The sequence below is a fragment of the Melanotaenia boesemani genome, chromosome 5, assembly GCF_017639745.1.
Source record: "Melanotaenia boesemani isolate fMelBoe1 chromosome 5, fMelBoe1.pri, whole genome shotgun sequence".
NCBI lineage: Eukaryota > Metazoa > Chordata > Actinopteri > Atheriniformes > Melanotaeniidae > Melanotaenia > Melanotaenia boesemani.
In genome coordinates this window covers 17,927,071-17,952,114 of record NC_055686.1, presented here as the reverse complement: position 1 = coordinate 17,952,114, position 25,044 = coordinate 17,927,071, and the positions used below count along the sequence as shown (strand labels likewise).

Below are 25,044 nucleotides of genomic sequence, written 5' to 3'. Positions count from 1 at the left end.
GCTCAGCAGTAAAAATCACACTTTGTCTTCTAGTGCTCTCTCCCCAGCAGCAATGTCAAGCTGTGAGAAGGACCTCAAAGCTGTGAAGGAGAGAGGATGGAAGGAGCTGGAGGAAGAAGGCGGCTTGCCTCTCATTATCGGTTCTTCTCCTGGCAGCCTCACTTGCCCTGAGAGTCAGCTGTCAATCACATTCTGGGGCATGAAGACAGCAGGAACCCAGAACATACCGTGCACTCATCAAATCTGCCAGCAGCCAGGAAGAAAACACCTATAGAGCCCTAAAGCCACTGCCAGTTGCAATTAAAGTGCTGCACTACTGCAGAGAAAAGAACCTGAGGCCACCTGAAGGTCAGAGAAAAACCCAATTACCAGCTTGTCATATACTGACGGTGAGAGCAACTCTTAGAAGCAAAACAGCTCGGACTCACTTTCCAGAAGCTGCACAGGCCCAAATGATTTGAATGTAGATGTAATGGCAGGAATAAAAACTTCACTTGGTTAACTTTTTGTTTTATTGTTCCAAGGATCACCTAGAAAATGGGTAAAAATCCCCACAGTGCCACAACTCAGACCATGCAGTTTTACATACAGAATTCTCAAATGTAATAAATGTGTTATAAAAATAGAACATTTACCAAAAAAAACATATCTACAAGAACAGCTCAGTGACAGTATTGTGGCTAATTTTCAATTTCAAATTTTGTTTTCTTGTTTTTTTATTTCACAGTTTAAAGGCATGTGGGTTTTGCAGTCTCTGGGATGGAAAATGTTGCTACACAGTAGTTTCATGTTTCCACAATCCGGTTTTTATACTGGCTGCACTCTCGCTGTTAATTAAAGGCACAGTTTGTCCATTTTCTTTCAGTGTGCCACCATTCTGCGTGACAAGGTTGAGCCCATATGACTTATTTTGGCTTTCAAGTTCTGTGCTGCCGGGCTGTCTTACAGGGCCACAGTCTTTACTGGAGCTGGACTCTCCAGCAGCAGTCACTTGCTCCGTCTCTACGGTCACCACCTTCCCATTCCCCAGAATATTCCCGCTTCCTTTATGAGCGTAGCGGGAACGGCGTGGCAGGCTGGCGCTGTCACTACTGTCCTGCTGCAGCTGGCTCTGATGGCGCTCCCTGTAGGCCATGTAAGCAGCCCGCCGGCTGTTGCGGGCAGCCATGTCATAATGATGGTGTCTCCTGTTGGGGGCGCTTTGCACGCTGCCCTCCACACTAGTGGGCACATCGTAGGCGTACTCTCGCAGTACAGTTAGTCGGCTCGCCCTGTGTGCTCGTGTTCTGTTTTTCTGATGCCTACTTGCATGCCCGTTTGTGACGGCGGTCGGATTGCCGATGTTGTTCATGGGGTGGAACTGCACCTCGACCGGCGACACGTGCATTTTAATTTCATTGTCTAGTGAGTGCTCAGTCAGGCTGTTGTCCAAAATGGCCGTACCAGTGGCCGTCACTGGCACAGAGGTGGACTTGCACTGAGCTGCCTCTGCGTGCAGATTAGTCAGCTTGCTGCCATGGGTGGAATTGCGCATGCTTGGAGCGCTCCTGTTCGTGTATGACGAGTCTGCGCTGCTGTGGCCAAACTTTATTGACTCCCCATCTGCTTTGTTATCAGATCCTGCTGTGGATGTCATTACCATGCCTGGCTGAGGCAGAAGGACATCCTCCTGCGCGGTGTATGCTCGCCTTCCAGAGCAACAAGCCTGTGACCAGTAGCGCCTCATATCTTCTCTGTTGACACAGTGATGCGCCACCATAAACGCCCCGAGCACAAGAGCAGCAACCCCAAACAGGCAGGTAAAAGCCAAGTCATACGGGTGGTCCCGGGATACAGCCAAGGCGCCAAACACCCAGAGGGCCGCGTACAGCCCTAAAGTCCCTGCTGCCCCCATAAGCTGGGCAGCAAAAGTGTGCTCATTCTCCAGGGCTGACAGGGGCACAGCATGGGGGGCAGACACTATGGAGGAGGATGCCTCATGCGGTTGAACCTGCACAGAGAGCGGTTGGCAGTGGCTGCTGGGACCATCTGGCCCTGCCTCGCTGCTGGCTGAGAGATGCTGCTGGTCTTCGGTCGGCTCCTTTAGCTCGTAACGCCGTTCAGGGTGACGGCGTAACTGGAGCAGAATGCTGAGGAAGTACATGCAGTCCACAAAGACGATAAATCCTGCCGGGCCATAAAATGCTCCGATACTCGGCTCCCATGCCATCCAGCAACTAGAAGAAGAAGAGGTAGACAACATTCAGACATGCACACTAACTTACAATCATATAAGGGTCATCTTTGATCCTGAACTTAAAACTGCCCGCAGTGCTCATTAAAACTAATAACCCCCACTCTCCAACTTAGCATGTCACCATCATTTATTTACTTCACACACTTCAACTTATTTAGAAAAACTTCTGCATCTAATTTTTCCAGTTTCTATCCCACTGCATTTAATAACACAGGCTGAATTTGTCTTGCTTGCTAGAAATTAATTAAACTCCAAAGACTCCAAAGACAGATACGGTCCAGATTTCTCAATTAGTCAGCCACGCTACACAATCTAAACAGCTGCCACTGCAGGGAGAGGGGTGGAGGAGCTCTGGAAACTGGCAGCAGCTGCTTGTTGCTTGGATACACATATCATTAATAAGCTTCTGTAATCAGAACTTTTGGGAATAAACTTTTCCTGCCCTAATAAAAATACCCATTATTTACCAAAGCAGTGCAGTCTGGCCTGTCAGTTATGAAACCCGAGTTCTCTTGAGAACAGAGCGTAAAATATCTTGTGGGTTTGCATGTTTCCTTATTAAAACGCTGTGGTCCAGAAAAAACAGCACAGCACGGTTATGAACACAAACTAAAGAACTTAAATTACCGTTTATAAGAGGGCATACTCACTATGGTGCATTTATCTGGCTGCCGTAGTTTTTGATGTTGGCTGCTGCAGTGATCCCACAGACAATGATGGGTATCCCTCCGCCGATCAAGTAGAACCTTCCAAAGAAAGCAAAGGGAGGTATTTAAGCTTTAATATTTCTCATGTGAATGAGATGGGACTGGACAGAGGAGTACAAAAATATTTAAAGCATCTGCACTGACACCATGTGGCAGGTTTATAAACAAATATGACCACTTGAAACAAAAGGATCTGAATTACATATGTATGTAAAGAAAAAAATAAGATCTATAACGTGGCTCACATGCTGAATAAGTGTTAATCCACTTAAATATTAAAGTTGAAGGTAAGTACTGATACTTAAAATGCAACACCATATTGGTACTTTGCCTTATGACTGCTGTAATGCAGAGGGGTTTGAAACAGACCTGAGCATCGGCCGCGGTGGTGGAGGTGGCTCGTCCAGCTCCTCGTAGCGTTTGGCCTTGCGTGTCACCTGTTTGTAAATGTTGCGTGCAGTCACACCCACCCACAAGGCAGTCGCCAGAGTAGAATAGTGCAACAAAATGCCCACCTAGAAGAGATTGCATGAGTTTGTTAAGGTAAAAAAATAAATAAAAAATATGTATAAATAAACAAACAAACCTCACAAGTCATGGTAAAATGTAATGCAGTGTATTTCAGGTATTTCAATTAGCATAAATCATAAGCAATTTGCTAATGCACGGTGTCATCAGCCCATGTCGAAAAATGGCCTTACAAGAAGTAAATCTATACCAAGTGGGAATAAATAAACTGTACGCTCTGAACAATTTTTTTTACCTCAGATTATTGATACATATGGTGCAATGAAAATGAATAAATGATGTCCTGAAATACAACCCAACATAAGAAGAAACACAAGCTTGCCTCGAGGCAGAGAAACAATAACAGTAACTTTCAAACTCTCTTTTACTGCCTTTCCCCTCAGTGTTATGAGATAAGTGATAATAGCCAAGGGCAACCACTTCAACTTTTTTTTCCCCCTCCAGAAAACATCTAAAGCTCTGGTTCGTTTATGACTGCTGCCTATAAAGTTTGGAGGAGCAACACACACACGGGGGGGTGGTGTGTTTTTGAAGTGTGTGTACTCACTGCTTGGCAAACGCTTGCGTATCGCGTCTGATTGATGCCACCTACAAAAACGCCGCAGGTGAGGGAGATGTGGAAGCTGAGGTTGACCAACATGTGCCAAAACTTGCGGCTCACGCGGACAGACCTGCAGTTGCAAAAACAACACGTCTGAGTTAAAAGAGCAGTAAGGGTTGTTGGGAAAAGAGTGCACACTTCTGAGTGTGAATATGAAGCAAAATGTGTAGCTATTAAAACCATAGACTTTTGGACAAATTACTGCAATATACAAGTAAAAGTCAAACCTATGGAGGATTTCCTGTGAGTAACTAGCAAGTATTAATGAATTAAATACACATAATGATATTCTCTTACCTGTGATGGTAGATGTAGCTAATAATAACAGTGAACAGGCAGAGGAGCAGAATGGTAGCTGTTGCATAGATGACTGGATGCAGGGGCTGGATGCTTGGAGAGAAAAACTCCACACTGCTGAGGTCCTGCAACAGGAACAAGGAGATAAATTCTCATATTTAAACCATACCATTTTGTCAAAACCCATAAAAGTGCTTTTTCCTAGTTTAGTGCCACATCAGGAGAAGCTCCACATACCATAAGCAGACCATAATTGCCCAGAGAGTTGCACGAAATGGTGGTGAAGTTGTCCTGATGTTCCAGGATGCGGCAGCCATCGCTCTTCCAACCTCCATGACCTCCTGCCAGGCTGAAATTCCAACAGGCGGATACGGCGTCTGAGCCGCGGACAAACCGTCGCAGTGTGATGTTAATGGGGGTCCTCAGGACACGCAGAGACATGCCATCTGATGGAAAGCACATATCAGTTTGTGGTCCTATAATTTACCCTGATTAAGCAGAAGGAAAATTCTCATCAAGCCAGGTATGTGTGTCTCTTCACAAACAAGGTGTTTGACTCACCAATCTTAGCCATAATAACAGGGGTGGCTACGCTCCTTTTCTTTCCTCCATCAGCCAGCAGGGAGGTGTTGCCGGTGGAGGGGAAAAACTTGCCATTTTTGAAGCCCAGCAGGTGGAGCTTGTACACTGCATCCTCAGCTTGTCCGGGTACAACAGCCTGGGTAAAAAGAGGCTGGGGAAGTTGCAGGGAAGCCTCCACTATGATGTTCTGGAAGGACAAGAAACACACTCAAGTAAAAATCCTAGTACTCCAAATATTTGATCTAATTAATTTAACATTAAGAATACATTTATTGTTAAAAAAAAATCATTAAGTAATGAAGGTGATATGTTATAATAAGATTTTGGTGTGATTTCAGAGTCTAAATACTGTGTTGGCCGAACTGCTAACAACTTTTCAGTATTTCTGTTGAAGCTGACCTTGTGAAGGATGCTGTAGAAAGAGCTGGTGGTGTTGCATTTGAACGTTAGCTGACGGTCTTGACCGGGTGTCCGCTCGGGGCTTGGCCTCTGAAATAACATGCAGGTCATGCCGTTCCAGTCACTGGCCCTGACAACGTGGGCCTCTAGTGCAATGTTTGGGGATGTCTGGGAGGACAAGAGGGAAAACTCAATGTAAATCTGCACTCAACTACATCTGCAGCGCGACATGACATAGTGCCTTTACAGGGGCTTACCAGGGAGAAGGCCTGTGCTGTCGCCAGGCGGTAGACAGCGATCTTCTGGAGGCAGGCAATGATACGGGTGCAGGCCATGGCTTCACGCTGGGCCATCCACAGCACCCTCTCGTCAGTTAGCATTAAGTTACTGGCCATGCTAACCATCACCTCGCCCAACTGGGAAACAAGAGAGGGCTCGGCATGAGTGAAAACATTTATAGTGTAAAAATAAATAACAGAGGCAGAAACATGACGAGGAAAAGCATTACTTAGCAGCATTTACTCCAAATTATTTGCATGGAAATATGATAAATTTGTGGCACTTGAATACTTGATACGACCACTAAAAAACATTTTAGGCCAGAGCCTAAAGCACTGCAATTTAGAACTGACATTACTTCTCATTTAACAACAAGCTGCATGTTGTGTGAACAAATAAGCAGACAACACACGTACTTACATCTTTAAACTTCTCAACAAACTTTCCAAACTTCTCAATCATCTCAGCCACAAAGATAATGTCCATCTTGTCAGAGAAGTTTGCAGCATCGATTGTGTAGAGCAGCAGGCGTCGTGCTCTGGTCACCACGTTGCTTTCATTTAAAGGCATCTAGTGAAAAGATATGGATGGAGTTAGTCAGATCAGCAGCAGACGGCCAAAGTAGGAGTAAATTGGAGTATGTGATGGAAAAAGAATTAGGAACAACTTGAGGTGATCCAGAACAGACCTGGTTGATGACATAAAGAAATCGTGTGACATCTTTCTGAAACTGGCAGTTGGAATAGTCGTCTTCTGACCACAGCCCGTCGCGATTGCAGTAGCGCCACGCCTGCTGTTCTTCACCAGAGCTGCCCGAATAGGTGCCTGCGCTGGATGGGAGTCTGTTGCAGGAGAGGTAGGCTTTGATTCCTGCCAGAGTGCGTGGCCATCTGCAGGGATTTAAAAAGACCTTGTCAGACCAATGTTTGCAATGTTTTCTTTACTGTGTGTGATGTGAGCCATAATGTGTGCAATACAGGGATGTGTGATTTTTACATTTAACCACAAGGTGGTGCTGCTTGCCCAACAACAAAGCTGCACCCGTATAAAAACATAGAAGTAGTTAAATTAATCCAGATTTGTAGCTATATCTTATAAGTCCTATATTATGATGTTTTAAATCAAATTATTAAATCAATGTGGCTCCATGTCTGGTTATGCATCTACTTATACATTTATAATTTCCCTTAGAGGATTAATGAAGGGCTTTTTTTCCCCTATTTTGTTTCATTACCTGAACTCGCCCTTGTTATTGGAAACACGCTCAGGACTGCAGTACTTGGCAGAACTCTGCAACACCACAATGTGAACAGTCCTGGTGGTGTTGCCCCTGCTTGTCCGGACCCGACACTCCCAGGTCCCTGTAAACCCAGGCTGGATGTTTGAGATGGTCAATGCGCTGATGGAAAAAATGAGGAGGAAAAATCTCTTAATTAGGTTTGCTACTCAAGTCAATTGTACAAATTCCTGCAAACTGTGCTCAGCTGATGGTACATCATCATACCTGGCAATCAGGGAGCAGTTCTGTATAACACGCTTTTCAATGAAAATGCCCTGAGTGGCGTCGGGCTTGACCATGCGGCCGTTCTGGTACCACAGCACCTGCATGTCGCCAGAAATGAGGGAAGCCTGACACTGAAACGGCAGGCTGTCCCCCTGAAAGACAACCTGGCGGTGCGATGGTGTCAGCTGGAAGGAGGGCAGCTCAAGTGGAGCATCTGTGGAAGACAAAAGCCAAATCAGCAAATCACAAAAGTTTATAATGCTTTACTAGACTTCTGTACGGTGGCCGAGAAGTACAAAACAACATTACATCCAGTGAAACACAAGTTTACCACACAATTAACACTATTACAAAGATAGGTGTTTTACCAAAATCTGTGATCCATTTCAGAATCTGTGACCACAGGGAGGCAATAGTGTACATTTTTCTGCATGTACGTCTTAGAAGATGAGCAAAGTCTTGAACACTTTAATTGAAAACACATTTGTGATAGCTGCATTATAATGAACTCAGACTACAATAAAAGTGTTTTCAAAACTTTGCTCGTCTTCTAAGACGTTTGTCCAGAGGGCTCCCTGTGGTCACAGTTTCTGATGGGTCACAGATTTTGGTGAAACACCTGTCTTTGTAATTGTGTTTCCATAAACTTGAGTGTTTCACTGGATGTAATATTGTTTTGAACCTCCCGGCCACCATAGTTTTGGCACACCTTGGACAACCAAGAAAGCTAAAACTGTGTCAGGATTTCAGCATGCTTTAGTGTTATTTGATATTTTGATCATCCCGCCACCTTCTGCAAAATCTAAGCCATGTGTTTTATAATCCCTCAATGAGATGAGTGCCAAACTGATAAGACATGAGCAAGTACAAACAAAGGCGGCTCTGGCCTGGGCAGCCCTTGTCTTATCTCCTGTGTCATTGCACAAGCCCCTATTCCCCAAACACAAGCCCCGCAGATAGCAAAGCAGGAAATTTAAAGAGAAATTGTGCCATTTTTGCCACTACTCAACGACAAATTTAAGTAAAAAAAATCTCTAAAGCTGAACAAAGAGTCACTAAAATGATGAAAACCTGTCAAACATCTTTACAGTTCAGGTGTGTTTGTTTTCCTACCACAGGTGAGGAGCTCCGGCCTGATGGAGGTTATGAACTGACCCTGGAGAGACTGCGGGAAAGAGCATTTTGTGTTCTTTACAGCAATGTTTCTTTCTTTGATCCAACGCAGCAGCCACAGAAGGTTGCAGTCACACAGCAGGTAAGGTGTCTGAAACTCCCTGGAGAAAGGGGGGAAAAAAAGAGGAAAAAACACACACATCAAATTAACACAGGAGTTAAAGTGGTAGAGCTGCCACTTACCTTATAGAAAACTTATAAGATTTAGGAATGAACTACCTCCTTATCATACTTACAATGCCTTTAGAGACAGCAAGCTGTCAAAGGTCCCCTGAGCCAATGAAGAGAACATGTTTCCTGAAAGGTTCCTGCAGAGGGAAAAATATATATACTTTAACTTTCTACAAAGGGATGAATACACTTCTATAAACATATTAAAAAAGACTTACAGCCGAATCAGACTGGCAAGGCCCTTAAAGATGTCTCCATTAAGACAGCCAATGCTGTTGTTGGACAGGTCTCTGTAACACACACACGGGTAAATGTGCAATCCTGGTTAAGACTGGGAATGCTTTACAAAAAATAAATGATGAATTTTATGTTGCATGTGAAACACAGGGAACAAATTCAGAAATGATGGTGATAAAGACACTAGATTTGGGGAAGAAAAAAGAAAAAGCCATTTAGCAGACATGTTGGGGCAGATATCTCCAGAAATCCATCTGACAGGTTTACAACCTTTCAGGTGGTTTTAGATGATGTCTGTGCGCCTGCAGGGGATACTGTACATCAAAGGCACAGCAACACAGTGGGAGGCGATTAATCACCTACAATCAGTGTCAAACGCATCATAAGTATGTGTTTCTTCTCAGATGTGACCTGACATGTCGTCTCTGTCAGACATCAAACTGAAGTGCCCAACACACCTGACGCCTTTCAGAAGTATCTGTATTTGATTCCTCTGCTGAACATGGAAAAGACGGATGCTGCCACAGTCAATTATCTAATGCTGTCAAAACTGGATTTTCCAAAAGAGGAGTAATATGCTCTAGCAGTTTCACATGCATGAGTACTGAAATAGGAAGATGCCCCACAAAAGCAACTTTTCTTTACACTCAAGGCAGACTTAATTATTTTTTGTTTACTGCAGGCTGCAGTCAGTAAGTCAGAGACACAAAAACCTTGTTTGCTGATCATCGCACAGCCAATTTGTTAAAAAAACAAACAAACAAAACAAAACAAAACAAAAAAAAAAACTGTGTCCTCTGAAGGACACAGCTGAATCGGCAAACACCTAAATGCGTTAGACTCATGGATAACTCTGATTTTTTTTTTTTTTTAATTGGTTCCGACAACTTGACCCATTTGAGGTCAGTGGCTGATATCTATTCAACCTTTGACAGAAGACTGAAGCCTGAAAAATACTAATGACTGAAGATAGCTATGTAAGAAATATAAAGAAAAGTGAATACATACGGGTCTCTTAAGGAAGTAATAATAAAAAAAAAAAAAAAGAATAAAAAATACCATTAAGCATTTCTAGTATAAGACATCACTGAGAGGACTTTTTGAAGAAAAATACTGCATAGCATGTCCTTAAAAAGCAGACAACCTCTTAATTATGACTAAATCACCACGGATATATCAGGCATCTGACTCAGGTACTTTCAAGCAACACATCAAACCTTTGATGATTGGGTGCAACTAAGTATGCCAAGTTTTTTTCATCTGAAATTGTGTCCCTATTCACTTGGCAGGTTTAAGTGATTTCTTATAACTTAGTTGCTCTGGACTTGCAGGGAATAACTTTTTCTGAGGGATCAAGTACCACTTGTAAGCAGCTGGTGTCCGACTGCTGAGAAGCACAGAAAACAGCTGATGAAAAATGAGACCGAACCACAGATTTGTCGTTGCTGCCTGTAAACGTCAAACAATGTGCTAAAAGGTGCTAAATTGGTTAAAGAGAGAGAATTGTGCAGCCACATGATAACCATCTGCTGTTTTGTGTCCTAAATTCATTCTCTGAATGTATTAAAATATAAGTAAAGTCCACTTTAATGTTGTTTAAAATTAAATCTAACTAAAGTGAGCGCATTCTTAAGTAACTATCCCTTTAGCAGAAAAAAATTAAACTAAATTCCCAAAGAAACCAGTGAAAACACAGAGCAACTAATGCTTGTGATCCAAGTTTCAGTGGCTTAACACCTTGATAAAGGCTTGAACACGCATTCCTCTGGGAATGATCCAATCATGGACAAGTACGAAGAAAAGAAACAAGAGCCTGGTTGAAAAGACATATTACCTCTACCCACCAACTGAGCTATATCCTGAGGTGCTAGAGGAATGTAATACAAACACAAACTAATAACAGGGAAATGACTGGCAGGCATGTGCTAACTTCCAGACATTTTATGTAATTATTGGTGTTGTTTCTTAAGGTGCCAACTGGGGAATTCACTAAGTGAGGTTATTAGCTCTACTTGAAAGAGGAGAAATAGCAGCTATTTCCAGGCTTGCCAGCTTGAGCAAGCATTGTGTGTCACTGGAAGAATAAAACAGTATAAATGGGTCGGTATTGGTAGGGGGTTTTCCTTAGCTGAAGGCTATTGTTATCTCATTTTATCACCTGGATTCAGACAGTAGAGCTACATCACATCAAGAAACTTAAGACAAGTGAGATCATATTCAGTATTGTCAGTAACTCCATATTATATTTATGTCTAAAGTAATAAATTAAGACAGCAAATCCATCCGCTCTCTTTGAGTGACTTACGTTTCGACTGTGGCTTTTAGCCACAGGCATGCAAAAAATGAACACTGAGAGGAGTGTTTCGGTGCAGCACATCAGTTGCTGTATATGATATGAGGAACAGAAGCAAAAATAGCTCAAAGTGATTAGGTTCAAGCAGAAGTAGACTTCAGCTGTTGGAAGAATGCAGAGTAAAGGCGGCTGCAGCCAGAAGAATCTATAGTGTTGTGCAAACTTAAACATGAACTGTTGAAAGCTAATGCTCAGTCGCAATCTCTCTCCTGGGCCCTACCTCTTGGCCTTACTCTGCATTTTGAAGCATTAAGGTACATGATTTTCTTTTTTGGGGGGGATCAAAATGTATTGCTTATGTCATCTTTCAGCTGGGTTGAGGGGCATTTGGATAACTGCATGTCCAGGCGACTACTGCTCTTAGACCTTCAAAAGAAAGGGACACCTTACCTCTGGAAAAAAGAAGAACACTAAAGCTAGAGGATAACCGAAATTGGGCTTTAAAGTTGTTTACTTCAAAGTGTGGAAACTGTGAGTGTTTAAAGTGAGATAAGGGATACCGTTATGGTGTAATCAGACTGTACTCACACCTGAGGCCTCAACATGAACAAAGACTCCAAGACAACTGTGACCAGACGACTAGTTCTAGATCCATTCTAAGCCCAGCGATCCAAATTAGAGAAGATATTTATAGCAACCATGGTCTTATCATAAAATTTGATTCAACTTGACACTGAAAGTTAGTTTTTTTCTATCATGTTTTTGTTTAAAAAAACAGAAAAAAAACACATTAACCCTTCAAGTACCATAGTATGAATGACAAGTGGTATTTTTTATCACCAGTAGGGCTTAAAGAGGTAAGAGGAAGTTAAGCCCAGATTTTATGCATCATGCTTGCACATCCTGTAGTCATATTATTTTGGAGTTAGAAGGGGAAAGTCTGGAAAACAATAACCCTAATGATGCTTCATACACATCTTGGTGATTTATCTCAGTTTGTGCTAGAAGTCTTTGTTTTCATATTGTCAAATTGTTCTCGTGCAGCCCTGCTCCACAGTCTTTTCACACAGTAATGCTTTCGATAATAGTGATTAAAAACAGTTTTGTGTAATTCATGGTTAAAAAGTGAAGGCTGGAGAGTTGGTCAGCTTAAGACCAGTAACATGGAACGGACCACTTTAAAAGAAAAGAAAGTCTAAATTAGTTTTCACACAACTGTACCCTTACAACTGACCTCCCACACAGACACAGACCACATAACCCAGATGGATTAAAGTTTCATGTATTCCACATCTCAAAACCATCCACACCTAATCATTACTGACACTGCATACTCTTTTATACGCCTTTTTTTTGGGAGCGTGTGAAAGTATATAAGACCTCATGCTGTCTGCAGTGGTTTTTGGCACAAGGCCAGACAAAACATGGAACGGACCACTTTAAAAGAAAAGAAAGTCTAAATTAGTTTTCATACCTTTGACTGTATCTGTGGTCACCCACCAAATCCAAATTAAAATAAGTTTTGTTGTCGATATGGGGTCCATGTGAAATGACATGAAAAAATGTTGTATAAATCCATCTATCCATTTTCTATACCCACTTATTCCAGTGCAGGGTACACCTTGGAAAGGTCACCAGTCTATCACAGAGCCAACACAGAGACAAACAACCACTCCTGCTCACACTAACTCTTAGCAAGAATTTAGAGACACAGTATAAACCCCAGAAAAAAAAAAAATTCAATTTGATATAATGGCTAAAATGACTAAGTACAAAAATACAATAAAATAAAAACATGACTGTCAAAAATAGTTTTGGATGCATACTTTTATGTTTGGCTGTTTAGCTTCCCAGATGCATAAAAAGTATGCTAAAACTCTAGAAGCCACGCTGTAGCAGCCCAAGTGCATGTGTTACACGGTCAGAATGAACACTGTTTGCATCTGAGTCCAAACAACCATCATTAAGTTCAGTATGCACAAATCAGACACCAGGAACTTGGTGTGAACCCTGTAGACATTGACACTGGGGCTTAAAGAAGTAGGCTTTTATAGTGTGACGAAATATTGTTTCAGCTGGGATTTAATGTTTTTTTAGTCGATAGATTCTGATCAAAGCTTGGATTCTTGAGCCAGTGCTGGTTTAGGCTGTCGTTAATGGTTAATGCGATGTGGGAAATGTATGTCGTAATTCTGATCAGATGCAGCAAAGTTTAAACATCTTGGCTAAAATCTGGCCAGTTTAGTTATTCTGTATGGCTGCAGCAAGCCAAAGAGAAAAGTCTGAATTACCAACTTCATTTATAGCTTCTTGAACACAATTTTCCTCATATGATGTGTTAACTTGTAGCTGTTTTATAAACCGGCAAGACTAATATGTGATGTGCAGAACATTTGCTATCCAAATTTCTGTAGTTCTCACATTAAAGGAAAACTTACAAGGACATTTTGAGGGAGAGGTAAGAAACAAATGAAGGAACTTGGTTATTTAGTGTAAAATTCAGTAACTTTTTAAGGATTTTCATGCATTTCTTACAGCCGGTTAACTTCATCTGATTTGTCCAACAAATTTAAAAAAGAAGCATGAATGTGCAGCTGCTATGTAGGGTTTCTGTGTTTACATTCCCAGGGTCCAGAACTACCTCATCATCTCTTTTGCTTTTCTTCTCCTCCCTGTGCTCCCTCCCTCTGACAGTTTAGTGGCATCTACCCTTTCAAATGATCTGAGGCGGGTAGTGGGGACAATTGAATGCAGCTATTCTTAGACTAAACCAATCTGAACCCTCAACAAGAATTTCCACGTGAGGTTTCAGATCTCCGTGGTGATAAGCAAGAAGGCTAGATTTTAACATGCAGAGGACATATAGACTGACTTGGATGATTCCCAGTGTGGTGTGAACACACATTTGGAGGGAGGAGGAAATGAGACTAGCTCTAAGCCAAGGAGCTGACTGCCTTCCTGTTGCGTTCTTATTGCTCCACAGCAGCAGCCAAGTTCAAGTTTGTGTTGGCAGTGTTCGGGTACTGTCGGATGATTCCAATTCACGCTGTGTTCTTGCTCACTTTCAAACACACATACACATTCAAAAAGGGAAACACACAACTGTACCCTTACAACTGACCTCCCACACAGACACAAACCACATAACCCAGATGGATTAAAGTTTCATGTATTCCACATATCAAAACCATCCACACCTAATCATTACTGACACTGCATACTCATTTATACGCCTTTTTTTTGGAGCGTGTGAAAGTATATAAGACCTCATGCTGTCTGCAGTGGTTTTTGGCACAAGGCCAGACAAAACAAGGGCGTAGAAATAGACTGCGGCTGGACTATGCTCTCTTATGGTCACTGGAGCCACTCTAAACCCCAACCCCAATCTATCCTCTTGGCCTTATCCTTAGATTTTGGCCTTATCCGTATCCTAGTGGGCGTTGCAGATCCATTATTTCTGTTGTAACAATGCTTCTTGGCAATAAATCTTATACTACTGGAAAGCCTGTTTATTCTTCTTGTAAATGGGGCCCTAATAAAGCTAATTTGGCATCTGTTTTGAATCCTGTCTATTCTCTGAGTTCTCACCAGCAAGTAAAAGTCTATTCGACGTTGACACTTTGTCTTCTTTTTCCTTATTTCCTCTGATAATGTCCACCTGCATTTCTTTGCTGAATCAGGCATGGTGCGTGTCCAAAAGAGACAATGTTTTGATATGTAGTTGCTAGCATGTTAGCATGTTGCTAGAATGCGCCGCTAGGTGGCAGCAGCAATTGTAGTAGCTCTGTTTTTCTCAAGTGCTTTTAATACGATTCAGCCTGCTCTGCTGTGTGAGAAGCTGCAGAAATTCCAGGTGGATGCCTCCACAACCACCTGGATTTACGACTACCTCACAAACAGACCACAGTTTGTGAGACTGAAAGGTTGTGTGTCTGAGATGGTGGTCAGCTGCACTGGAACACCACAAGGGACTGTACTTTCACCATTTCTATTCACGCTGTACACCTCAGACTTCCAGTACAACTCTGAGTTCTGTCATCTGCAGAAATACTCTGATGACTCAGCAGTTGTTGGGTGTATCAGTGATGGACAAGAAGCAGAGTACAGAGAACTGGTCGGTCAGTTTGTGAAATGGTGCGGTGACAATCATCTCATCTTGAATACCAAGAAAACAAAGGAGATGATTGTTGACTTCAGGAGGAACAAGAACACACATAGAAGTGTTTCCATCATGGGAGAGGAGGTGGAGGTGGTGGAGGAATACAAGTACCTTGGAGTTCAGCTGGACAACAGACTTGAGTGGAAAAGCAACACTGAGTACATTTACAAGAAAGGTCAGAGCAGACTCTACTTCTTAAGGAAGCTGAGATCTTTTAACGTCTGCACCAAAATGTTGCAAATGTTCTACAGGTCTGTTGTTGAAAGTGCAATCAGCTTTGCAGCAATCTGCTGGGGCAGCGGCATCAGAACCAGAGACTTGAAAAGAATTAACAAACTGATCAAGAAAGCTGGTTCTGTGCTTGGAGTAACTCTGGAGCCGCTGGAGTTGATCATCAAAAAAAGAATTCTGTACAAGCTGACGAAGATAATGGAAGATCCTTCACACCCTCTACACAACGCCGTGACGAAACAACAGAGTGTGTTCAGTGGGAGGCTTGTTCAAGTCCGATGCAAGACAGAGAGATACAGAAGATCCTTCCTTCCAGCAGCTATCAGGCTGAAGAACAAAGCCCTTAATTAATGAATGTGATTGTTTAAAAAAAAAAAAAAAAAAAAAAAAAAATTACTACTACTACAATATTGAATTTCCCTTTGGGATTAATAAAGTATTTTTCATCATTTTCATTCATTTCATTCAAAATGAGGCCATTACGGACTTCCCTGGGCTGGAAAAAATAAAATGTTTTGAGGTGCAGCTTCTTAGCCTTGGGATGCTGCAGGGCAATGACAGCTCCAGGAATGTGCATAATGAATGTCAGTGCCAACGAAACAAGTCAGAAGCACAAAGTTTTAAGGTCAGAAAGTTATGTAGTGTTGCTCTGAGGTGCTTTTGAGACACACTAGTATACTGGTTCCAAACCAGGTAAAAGAAAGAAGACTAATTCAAATTTTCCTTTCACAAAAATCTAAAAGTTCTCTTTAAATCTACTTGACAATTATATGCCTAAACTACTTAATATTTCAATATTTATACAAGTTTTAGAAATGCCGTATTTTTTAAAAACATAACGTTTCCACCATATTATAAGACTAGAGGTGAAACTTCAAATAGCAAATCACAACAAACAAAAAAAATCAATTTCAACAGAGAATCACAGAACAAAAGAAGACTTTTTAAAATATTCTAACATGAAAAATAATTAAAGTAGTTGAGAATTCAAAAATAATTCAGATCGTTTGGTTGCAAAAAATAAACAAGAGTAAAAACCCAGAGCGAACATGCATGTGAATGTAGAATAAAACATTAAAAAAGCAGCCAAGCTACAGAAGTTTCACCAATACTCACAGTCTTTTTAGTGCTGGCAGGCCCAGAAAAGCACCTGGTTCAATATGACTGATCATATTACTCCGCAGGTCCCTGTGGGAAGAAGGGAAAACAACAGATTTAAGGACAGGAGCAACTCAAACAGCAACATACTGACTGCAACAGCTCTGCTAATTAATTTTTTAAGTCATTCTTTTTAAGCTAAATTCATAAATTCACTGCTTCCGGCTATATAAATGTTCCTCCTTTTCAAATTTATCCTTAAAAGAAAGCCAAATATGATCAGGAAGTGTGTTTCTCAACCAAAACAAGTCTGTCTTTAAACCTGAATTTATGGCAGCTTCACCAGTTGCCGACTAAATGACAGTTATTGGTTGTATAACAATTACACAGGTCTTTGTATAAATACCGTCATATTATGACTTCATCCTTTTGCAAAGCAGATATGGGTTCAGTATTTTGCAGACTAGTTTTAATATTCTATTTACAGTATGTCTGTCTCAAACCCATAATAATATAGTTCAGGTAAGTATGCTTTACATTTTTTAATCCAACATCATTATCCTAACCTCCTCTTATTCTTAGCTATCATAACTAAATAACTGTTGTCCCAACCTGAACCTCAAAAGGTGTACTCTAGCTCTCAATCCCCCCTCCCCCCCCCTCCAATACACATGAACACACAACCCTACCACCTTCCCCTGAAAGTCAAAGGCTTGTGGTCACAGAATTCCTACGGGGCTCACCTGCACTGGTCCTGCCTAGTCACTCATTACAGCCGAGGTTCAGGAGGCTTTTTACTCGCCCCTGAACCCACACAAAGGGCCTCAGGGTAACTCTGCCTGTTTGATGTCAAAGAACTGTCATCTGAAGGTGGGTCCATGGCCACAGATAAGTCACTGACAAAAAAAATCTATTGCTTGTTCAAACTTTTGATGTGAGCTAGCAGAACAGGCTTCACTGAGAGGTAGTGTTGAGAGAGAAATGAGAAGGCAGAACAAGGAAATCAAAGATATCCTCACAAAGGCCTCACAGCCAGGGAGAGCTGGTATTGGAGTGTAATGGGTGCACATAGAGACATGCTAAGTTCAGTAATCAGTCTGTTGCTTTGGTGAAGCAGAGTTATTTCCATGCTAAATTTGATTGAAGTTTTATTGTTTACAGTTGTAAAGATGAGTCCTGCAGCCAAGTGCAGGAAAAGAGCAACATTGATGTGCATAACACAGTATAGAATAATGTAGGTTTTCAATTTACTAAATTAATAGTTAAAAAAAAGACTAACGATAAAATCATTACCAAATAATAACTGTAAAAAGTCTATGAGCTAATCACAACATTTAGAAAAAAAGACCCCCCAAAAAACTGAGGTTGCAACTGCTACTGACTAAATTAGAAAACTGCAGCTCTCACATATTCCAATACTTGTCAGAAAGAAGCAGCCCATGTTTAATCATCAATAACTGCCCCTCAGATTCCAAAAACCACAGACCACACAAACCTGGCGCCTTTTAAATGTATTTGCACAGAGAAAATGCCAAGTTTTCTTGACACACTCATGCTCGAATGGCTGGCGGTGTATTTCTAGGTGTGTTCCAGAAATGTTCTTGAACTGGCCCCAAACAGAAGGGTGGTTTTGCAACCGTGGCTGTTTTTAAGGGCAAATTTATGGTCTTCCAAAGGTGTTGTTTTTACTAACATTAAAACACATGTTACGCTGACTTAAGATTAAATAAAGTTCCTTTACCAAGTTTGGGTTTGCTACATACTGCATGTGCCAGGATCTTGGCAGCAGACTTAGCTAGTGGTATTTAATAAATCACCAAAATGATGTATATGTATGTTATATGATCCAGTGTTAGTTTATAATGAGCTAGACACTGAATTTTAATGTTAAGACAGTCTGTTGGTTTTAGGATACTTTGTATCTGTAATTTTACAAAATTATTTTAATCATCATATCGTAATATACATGTTTCTACAGTTAAAATAGTTTGAGTTGGTACCTGACTAACGAAGCAATAAGCGGATCACAACCAAAAACAAAAAAGCTATTTTCAAATATAAGTTAGCTTATGGTGCCATTGCTATTAATATTCATATAACCTGTGGAAAACAGTAGAAAAGTGGGAGCATGTGATTTTTTTTTTATTCAGGTTTTTTTCATGTTTATTAGATAAATGAAATGGAAAAAAATATATAAAGGTGTGAAGCAGTGTGATACATTATTTGACTGGCCTCTTAATGGGGAGGTTTTATTGTACCTACAAATACTTTACGCAAGAAAAAGATAATAATTTGCTTCACCTGTGTTTACTCACTGACTGCAGCCTCTTTGCTGTTTTCGTGTCACTCTAATTGTCCTTGGCTGCAGACATGCATATGGAGAACTTTAGGCCCCTGAGGGAACTTAATTGTTCCTATCACAGTTCTGCACAGAGGATCTCGTTCTGAGTATTACCATCTACAGAAACAACTGGGCAATGCATGCAAACATCAAGTCAGCAGACAGCAGCAACCAAAGCTATTCCATACAAAGTTTCTCATGATGGCATTTCTATCACGCACAAATACACTTAGCTTTGCTCACTTTGTGGACATGCAAAGCTCAATGGCCCAGTCATATAGACCAAAAAATGCTGTAGAGGACATGCAGCAGAGTTTTCCCACTTTTACTTAACTTAGATGCTATACTTCAAAAACACAAAAAAACACAATCATACATCAAATTTAAGCTCAACCATGAAACAGGACCTAGTTCTACTGTTTTCAGGTGTGCATGCCCATCTACTGATGTGAGTGCAGTTTAGACTTGTGCTTGTTCAAAATTACAGGTTATAATTCTGACATAATGAGATTGGTGTCAACACTTCAACGAGTAATGAAAAAAAACTAATTCAGACATGAGGCAAGTTCAACTAGTCATACACAAATCCCTCTGGTTAAACAGAAGATCCTTGTTGGGGTCCTTGTTCTAAAAAAAAAAAAAAAAAAGCATAAAGGCTGTATTGTAATATCCATCATAACACATTTTTAATATAAGAACATATACCTTGCTTGAATTACATAAAACCTAAGTCAACATTCAGTTTTTCAGGATATCACATGCTACTGTTATCATTGCTCTATTTTCCATTCCTCAACAGATTTAGAGAGGAATTAGCATGTGACGGCTGGCTAGCTTGCTTCCCATTTCTCTAAGGAGAGTGATAATGGGGATTCTGAGTGGCTTATATACAAGCAGGGACACCTTTGGCCCCTACAAAACACAGCGGTCTCCACAGTTACTTTGGGATTTTATGCAGAGTGTAGGATAGGCGTAATCAATTCTCTCCCCTCTGGCACTCATAGCCAGCTGCTGTCTCAGTCATCACCATTGCACTTAGGGAGTCCAAATGTAAGAGAGAGACCCTTTGTAGAAAAAGAAAAAAAAAAAAGAAAAGAAAAAAAGAAAAGAAAAGCTGAGAAGGTGGGAGGAGGGAGGGGTGGGCGGTAAGAAGGGAAAGCCTCAGCACTCTCAAAAAGACTCATGAAGTATTCTCCCCCCATCCTTGAGAGTTTGGGCATTTCAGAGAGGAAGAGGCTTCAGCATGGAGTGTTTATGGGAATTGTACTGCTGACACCTCTGGCCTTGGCTTAGCCTCATTACAATCACAAAGCCATCAAGCAATCTCACTTCAATAGTTGAGGCTGGACTATAGAGAGGCAAAGTCTATGAGGTGCAAATGGGAGCTGCTTATTGGAGGTAGACTTGCCGGTGGATTCATGCAATGACATGCAGAAGAGAGTTTACAACCAAAGTGGCTGACCATTCACAAAAACAACACATGAGAGCCTTAAAGGCCATCCAGGCGGAGAAAGATCAAAGGTTTTTTTTTCCTTTTTCTTTTCATCATCGAAGCCTTAACTCTTTACACTTTCAACTCACAAGGGCTCACAAGGAATTCTGCTGCTAATCTATAAAAAATCTGGGCAGAAGAATGTCCTATTAATATGGAAGCCAACAAGAAGACACAACTAGAGACTACATGAGGAGTTATACGTGTAGAGTTTTCTATGAAAATACATCAGGCGGGATGAATGATAAATGATATCTGAAAAGTCTAAATCATCACAAGACCAACCACAGCCAGTTCTGCTTCATAAATATCTGCTTTGTTGAAGCAGTTTGAGAAAGAAGGCAGTAGAAACATTCTCTTAGGATTCCATGTCAATGCAGTCATGTGTTATTGTAGCCTTGGGTAAAAGCACGGCCATTAATGGTCTGGTTATTTTATCTGCATGAAGCCATTCCTGAGTGACAAATCACTGGTGGCCCATATGTGCAGGCCCACAGCCATTTTCTTTAAGACCCTTTATGAAGAAAACACAGGCAACACCATTTTGAATATTGGAGTTACATGACTGACATTGCTCCATTGTTGAAGGAATCTAATGTCAAAAATCAACTAATAAGACAAAAAGGTAAAAATTAGTTCCTTTACCTCCCTGAGGTTATCTCAACAACTGAAAGAAAAAGTAGCATTGCTTTCATGTCACTGTGTGAAGAAAGATTGGACTATCCCAGGAATATCCAAGCAGGTTTATGTCAAGAGCATGTCACCAGGCAAACAACTAGCAACACCTTGGGGCTATTCCTATAATTAGCCCTTTCAAGTACTGTCTCCAGTCTTCCACCATAGACTGATAGGCTTAACTGAGGCTAAGTGTTGTGTGGATGTCTCCTCGTTTTCTGTGACCTGGATGTTCCACTGGCATGCCGCCAATGTGTGTTTTGCAAACCTCCTGCTCCAGAAGTCAAAGCTTCATTTGTGGAGTGATGGATGGCTCCTGCTAATGCGCTGGTAAATAAAATGTGAAAAACTGAGGGGGGTTGTGACAACAGGCTTAAGGCCCCACAAGTTGGTTGCACTGAAGTTATTTTAGAAATCCATGCAACTTAAATATCTACTCTGAAAAAAAAAAATATATATATATATTTGAATGTGAATTTTAATTTAAACACCAACGGGAAAACAACTGGAAACATCTTTGTATTAACGCTCTTGAAATCCACTGGCTAAACAAAGAGAAATAAAGTGTTTTCACATAACATCAGTGGCTTCATTAATCTTTTAAAGGTATAACATTCAGCTATTCATACATTGATCACTTTTCTATTAATGCTCCCCATGACTTCAATGACACATGCCTGCCAAGATGAAGGAAAACACACAGTTTGCTCATGCAATATTTGCAGTTTGTGCAAGACTAGACAGTGTGTCTAGTGCAACGCAATAAAAAAGCCCTTACAGAGTCACGGTTTGCTTATAACCACATGACATTACACCACAAATATTGATATGGGTGTGAAAAACATGAAGTAGCTGTGTAAAATACAGTTACAATGGACATTTATGTACAGCACTTTGTTTCAACTGTGGTTGTTTTTAAGGGATTTATAAATAAAGTTGAGTTGAGAAAATACAACTTCTACATGTTTGACCTCACTGGCTTATATTGTGGGTTTAACTGTGCTACAGTTACAGCATCATTGTTTCCCAATTGAGATAAATTAAATGTCTATTCCCCTTGAGGACACCTTCTCTACACACCAATGCTGCTTTTAGCTGCAGCATCATACAAAAGTCTGTAAGGGCACATTCACACCAGCCTTTTTGATTTGAATCCTAGTCTGTTTGTTCCGAAGCTTAGTTTAGGGAATTGTGAATGCACAAACTCTGATTCAGATCAAAGAAGTGGACTCGGTCAGTCCACAATTGCACATCTCGATCAGCTTCAAGTGGACCAAATGCAGGAAGTGGACTACAAAGCAAAGTGAAAGCTGTGTCCGAATGTCCACCCTACTCCCTAACCCCTCGTTCATTAGATAGGGCTGCACTACATAGCACACTACATAGTACACTCATTCTCTTGGCGATTCGGACACAAAGCTGCCTATTTTTTCTTTTTTTTTTTTCTTTCCAACTTGTCCTGTCCAGCATCATAGCAAGCAAAATGATAATCTGGTTGCTGTATCGTGCTGAACAAATTTGCTCTGCCAAGGGGAGGCCTATGGGTAAGGCTCCTCTTGATAATCTGATTCATTTATTTATTTATTTACTTTGAATCACGGAATCTATGTAATCTTGCTGGACCTGACCGGAGGGGACAGAAAAATATGGAAAATAGCAAAAAGAGCAAAAGGGAAAGAAGAAAGGAGACAAAAGATCACAGACAGAAGGAAACGACCCTTCAATCCACACCATCACCAGACAACAAACTGTTACACCTGTACATGAACACACCAGAAAATTTCCTACAACTTTTACAAAAGCAGAAACACACACACAGAAAAAACAGGGCTGCCGGTCATTAAGAGTTTTTAAATAATAACCAAATCAAAAAGACATAACAGCGACCAGATACTAACTCACAGGAAAAATACAAAAAAAAAAAAAAAAAAAAAATTAATAATTATCGCTTAGTATGAGAAACAAGGAGTGATCAGTGATGAAGAGTGGTGAGTGAGATCATGCAAATGTGACCACGCCTTCACGGAGGCCAGAAGCAGACCAGGGCCTGGGCCGGGCCCTCAGCAGCAGATCCGGAGCACCAACCCAAGCCACCCCACCACAAAGACGACTCCAGCCCCACCTGAAGGGCGGCAGAGGAGAGCCCCAGCAAGAGCCCCCCACGGTCCCGGGGCACAGGCCCCAGTGGGCCAAGATCAGCAGCCGCCAGCCCCGCCAGGGACTGGTCACCCAGGGCAGCCCAAGTGAAGGGCCCAGGGCCCCAGGAGCCCAGAGGCGGCCGCCCCACCCCCCAAAGGCAGAGGGCCCACAACATGCCTAGGAGGACCAGGCCCCCCCAGACAGCCACCCGGCGTAGGCCAGCACACACCCCGATGTTCCAGCCGCACACCCCGGGAACCAGGGTGCTATCGGCCCCCTTCCCCCCACTCCCCACCTACTTCAATCTGCATCCCATATAACCCCACACTCACACCCTCCCCCGCGCCGCACCCACAATCACTCACCACCACACAGTCACGCCACACACAACCCACCCACCATGCCCCGTGGGGGACACCCCAGGCAGACCAGCGGACAGCGCTGGAAGTTTGCTTCCCTCTGGATGATGAGCCTTTAGTGGCATTAGGCACCCCTGCTCCCCAGGAGGCCCCCCAGGGCAAGACAGGCCAGGAGAGGCCGCCCCCCACGACCGGGCCATTCAGGGACCGCAGCCAGTGAGCCGTCACCCACCCCAGAAAATACCCATCCTCTCAACCCCGTTAGGGGTGTGGGAGGATGGGGACAGCGGCAGACCCACGGCCCACCACCCCCAGGCCTGCCCAGCCCCCCCCCACAAGTGCACTTAACCCCGCCCCAACCACACACAGAAACACATGCACACACCTATTTCCTTGCACACTCCCGCTAATCCTAACTCATATATGCCCTCTCAGCCCCACCCAAAAAAAATAAACACTCACACAGCATCCAACCCTCCCACTCTCACTCCCCAGACACACCCCCACTCATCCTAACACATGCATACGCACGCACACAAACATACCCCTCCATCCACACAAACATCATCCAAAGTATAGACACACACACACACAACATACAAGCATCCCTGTCTCACACTCCAGCACCTCCCCCTATAATCCCCGGTATCCCACTCAGCCCTCCTTCAAACTCCTACACCCCCCCTGCCCCCGGGCCATACCCTGGGTCCCAGGGTGTCAACCAGACACCAGGGCATGCACCAACCCACACCATGGCAGCACACCCGGGCAGGCCCAGACCCCCGGCACATACGGCGCCCACCACCCCAGGGGGAGGAGGACCACCCCCAGGCACCAGAACCTCCGCCCAGCCCGCCCCGGAATAGCCCGGCCGCCCGGCCCAGGACCGACGCCCACCAACCCAGGCACCACCAGTGGCCTCACCCCCCGCCACGAGGCGACTCCAACCGCTGGCCCCCACAGCCCCCGATGGGGCCAGACCCAGAGCCATCCCATCGCAGAGCAGCCAGGTCCCGCACCATGGGCAACCACAAAGAACCCGCAACCACCAGTCACTCCCGGCCATTTCTCAAACCCCCATGGCAACGAGGTCACAGTCCTCCACCTACACTAAGTGATGGAACTAAGCACAGGGGACCAGAAGGAATGAGATTCAGCCAAATAGTTCTTTGAGGAGGCAGACATTGTCTCACTACTGATGTGGTCAACTAAAAGATTCCTAAACTGCCTATTTTTTCGTCACCGCAAACCACGTGACTACCGCCGTCACCACGGCAACCCCAACCCATGTCAAGATGTCATTCCAAATCCAATCCAAAGTTGTGTGTAAATATTTTTATTCCTTATGTTGTATTTTATTCTTTGTTTGTTTGCTCATAGGTAATTTCGCGCAGCTCAATTTTTTTTTGCCTCCTTGCGCCATGTTGAGCTTCTGCCCACAATGCATTGTGGTCTATATTGACCCGTCTAGTGACCATCGATGCTCACTACTTTTCAAGATGCATTGTGGGTAATTCTGAGTGCCCTACTTTTTTCTCTCTGG

General features: G+C 42.6%; 1 protein-coding gene across 1 annotated transcript in view; it reads right to left on the bottom strand.

Annotated features, from left to right (window-relative positions):
- Positions 1-494: 494 nt before the first annotated feature.
- Positions 495-25,044, bottom strand: part of adgra3 (adhesion G protein-coupled receptor A3) — a 33,996-nt gene continuing 9,446 nt past the window's right edge. The window contains exons 3-19 of the mRNA XM_041985799.1: positions 16,514-16,585; positions 8,696-8,767; positions 8,543-8,614; positions 8,247-8,407; positions 7,134-7,347; positions 6,864-7,028; positions 6,318-6,519; positions 6,050-6,199; positions 5,608-5,766; positions 5,351-5,518; positions 4,931-5,138; positions 4,607-4,815; positions 4,370-4,494; positions 4,019-4,142; positions 3,313-3,458; positions 2,887-2,982; positions 495-2,216 (exon numbers count right to left, since the gene is read on the bottom strand). Coding sequence (XP_041841733.1) covers positions 773-2,216; positions 2,887-2,982; positions 3,313-3,458; positions 4,019-4,142; positions 4,370-4,494; positions 4,607-4,815; positions 4,931-5,138; positions 5,351-5,518; positions 5,608-5,766; positions 6,050-6,199; positions 6,318-6,519; positions 6,864-7,028; positions 7,134-7,347; positions 8,247-8,407; positions 8,543-8,614; positions 8,696-8,767; positions 16,514-16,585 — 3,787 coding nt within the window. The 3' untranslated portion in view covers positions 495-772. The remainder of the gene's footprint in view (positions 2,217-2,886; positions 2,983-3,312; positions 3,459-4,018; positions 4,143-4,369; positions 4,495-4,606; positions 4,816-4,930; positions 5,139-5,350; positions 5,519-5,607; positions 5,767-6,049; positions 6,200-6,317; positions 6,520-6,863; positions 7,029-7,133; positions 7,348-8,246; positions 8,408-8,542; positions 8,615-8,695; positions 8,768-16,513; positions 16,586-25,044) is intronic.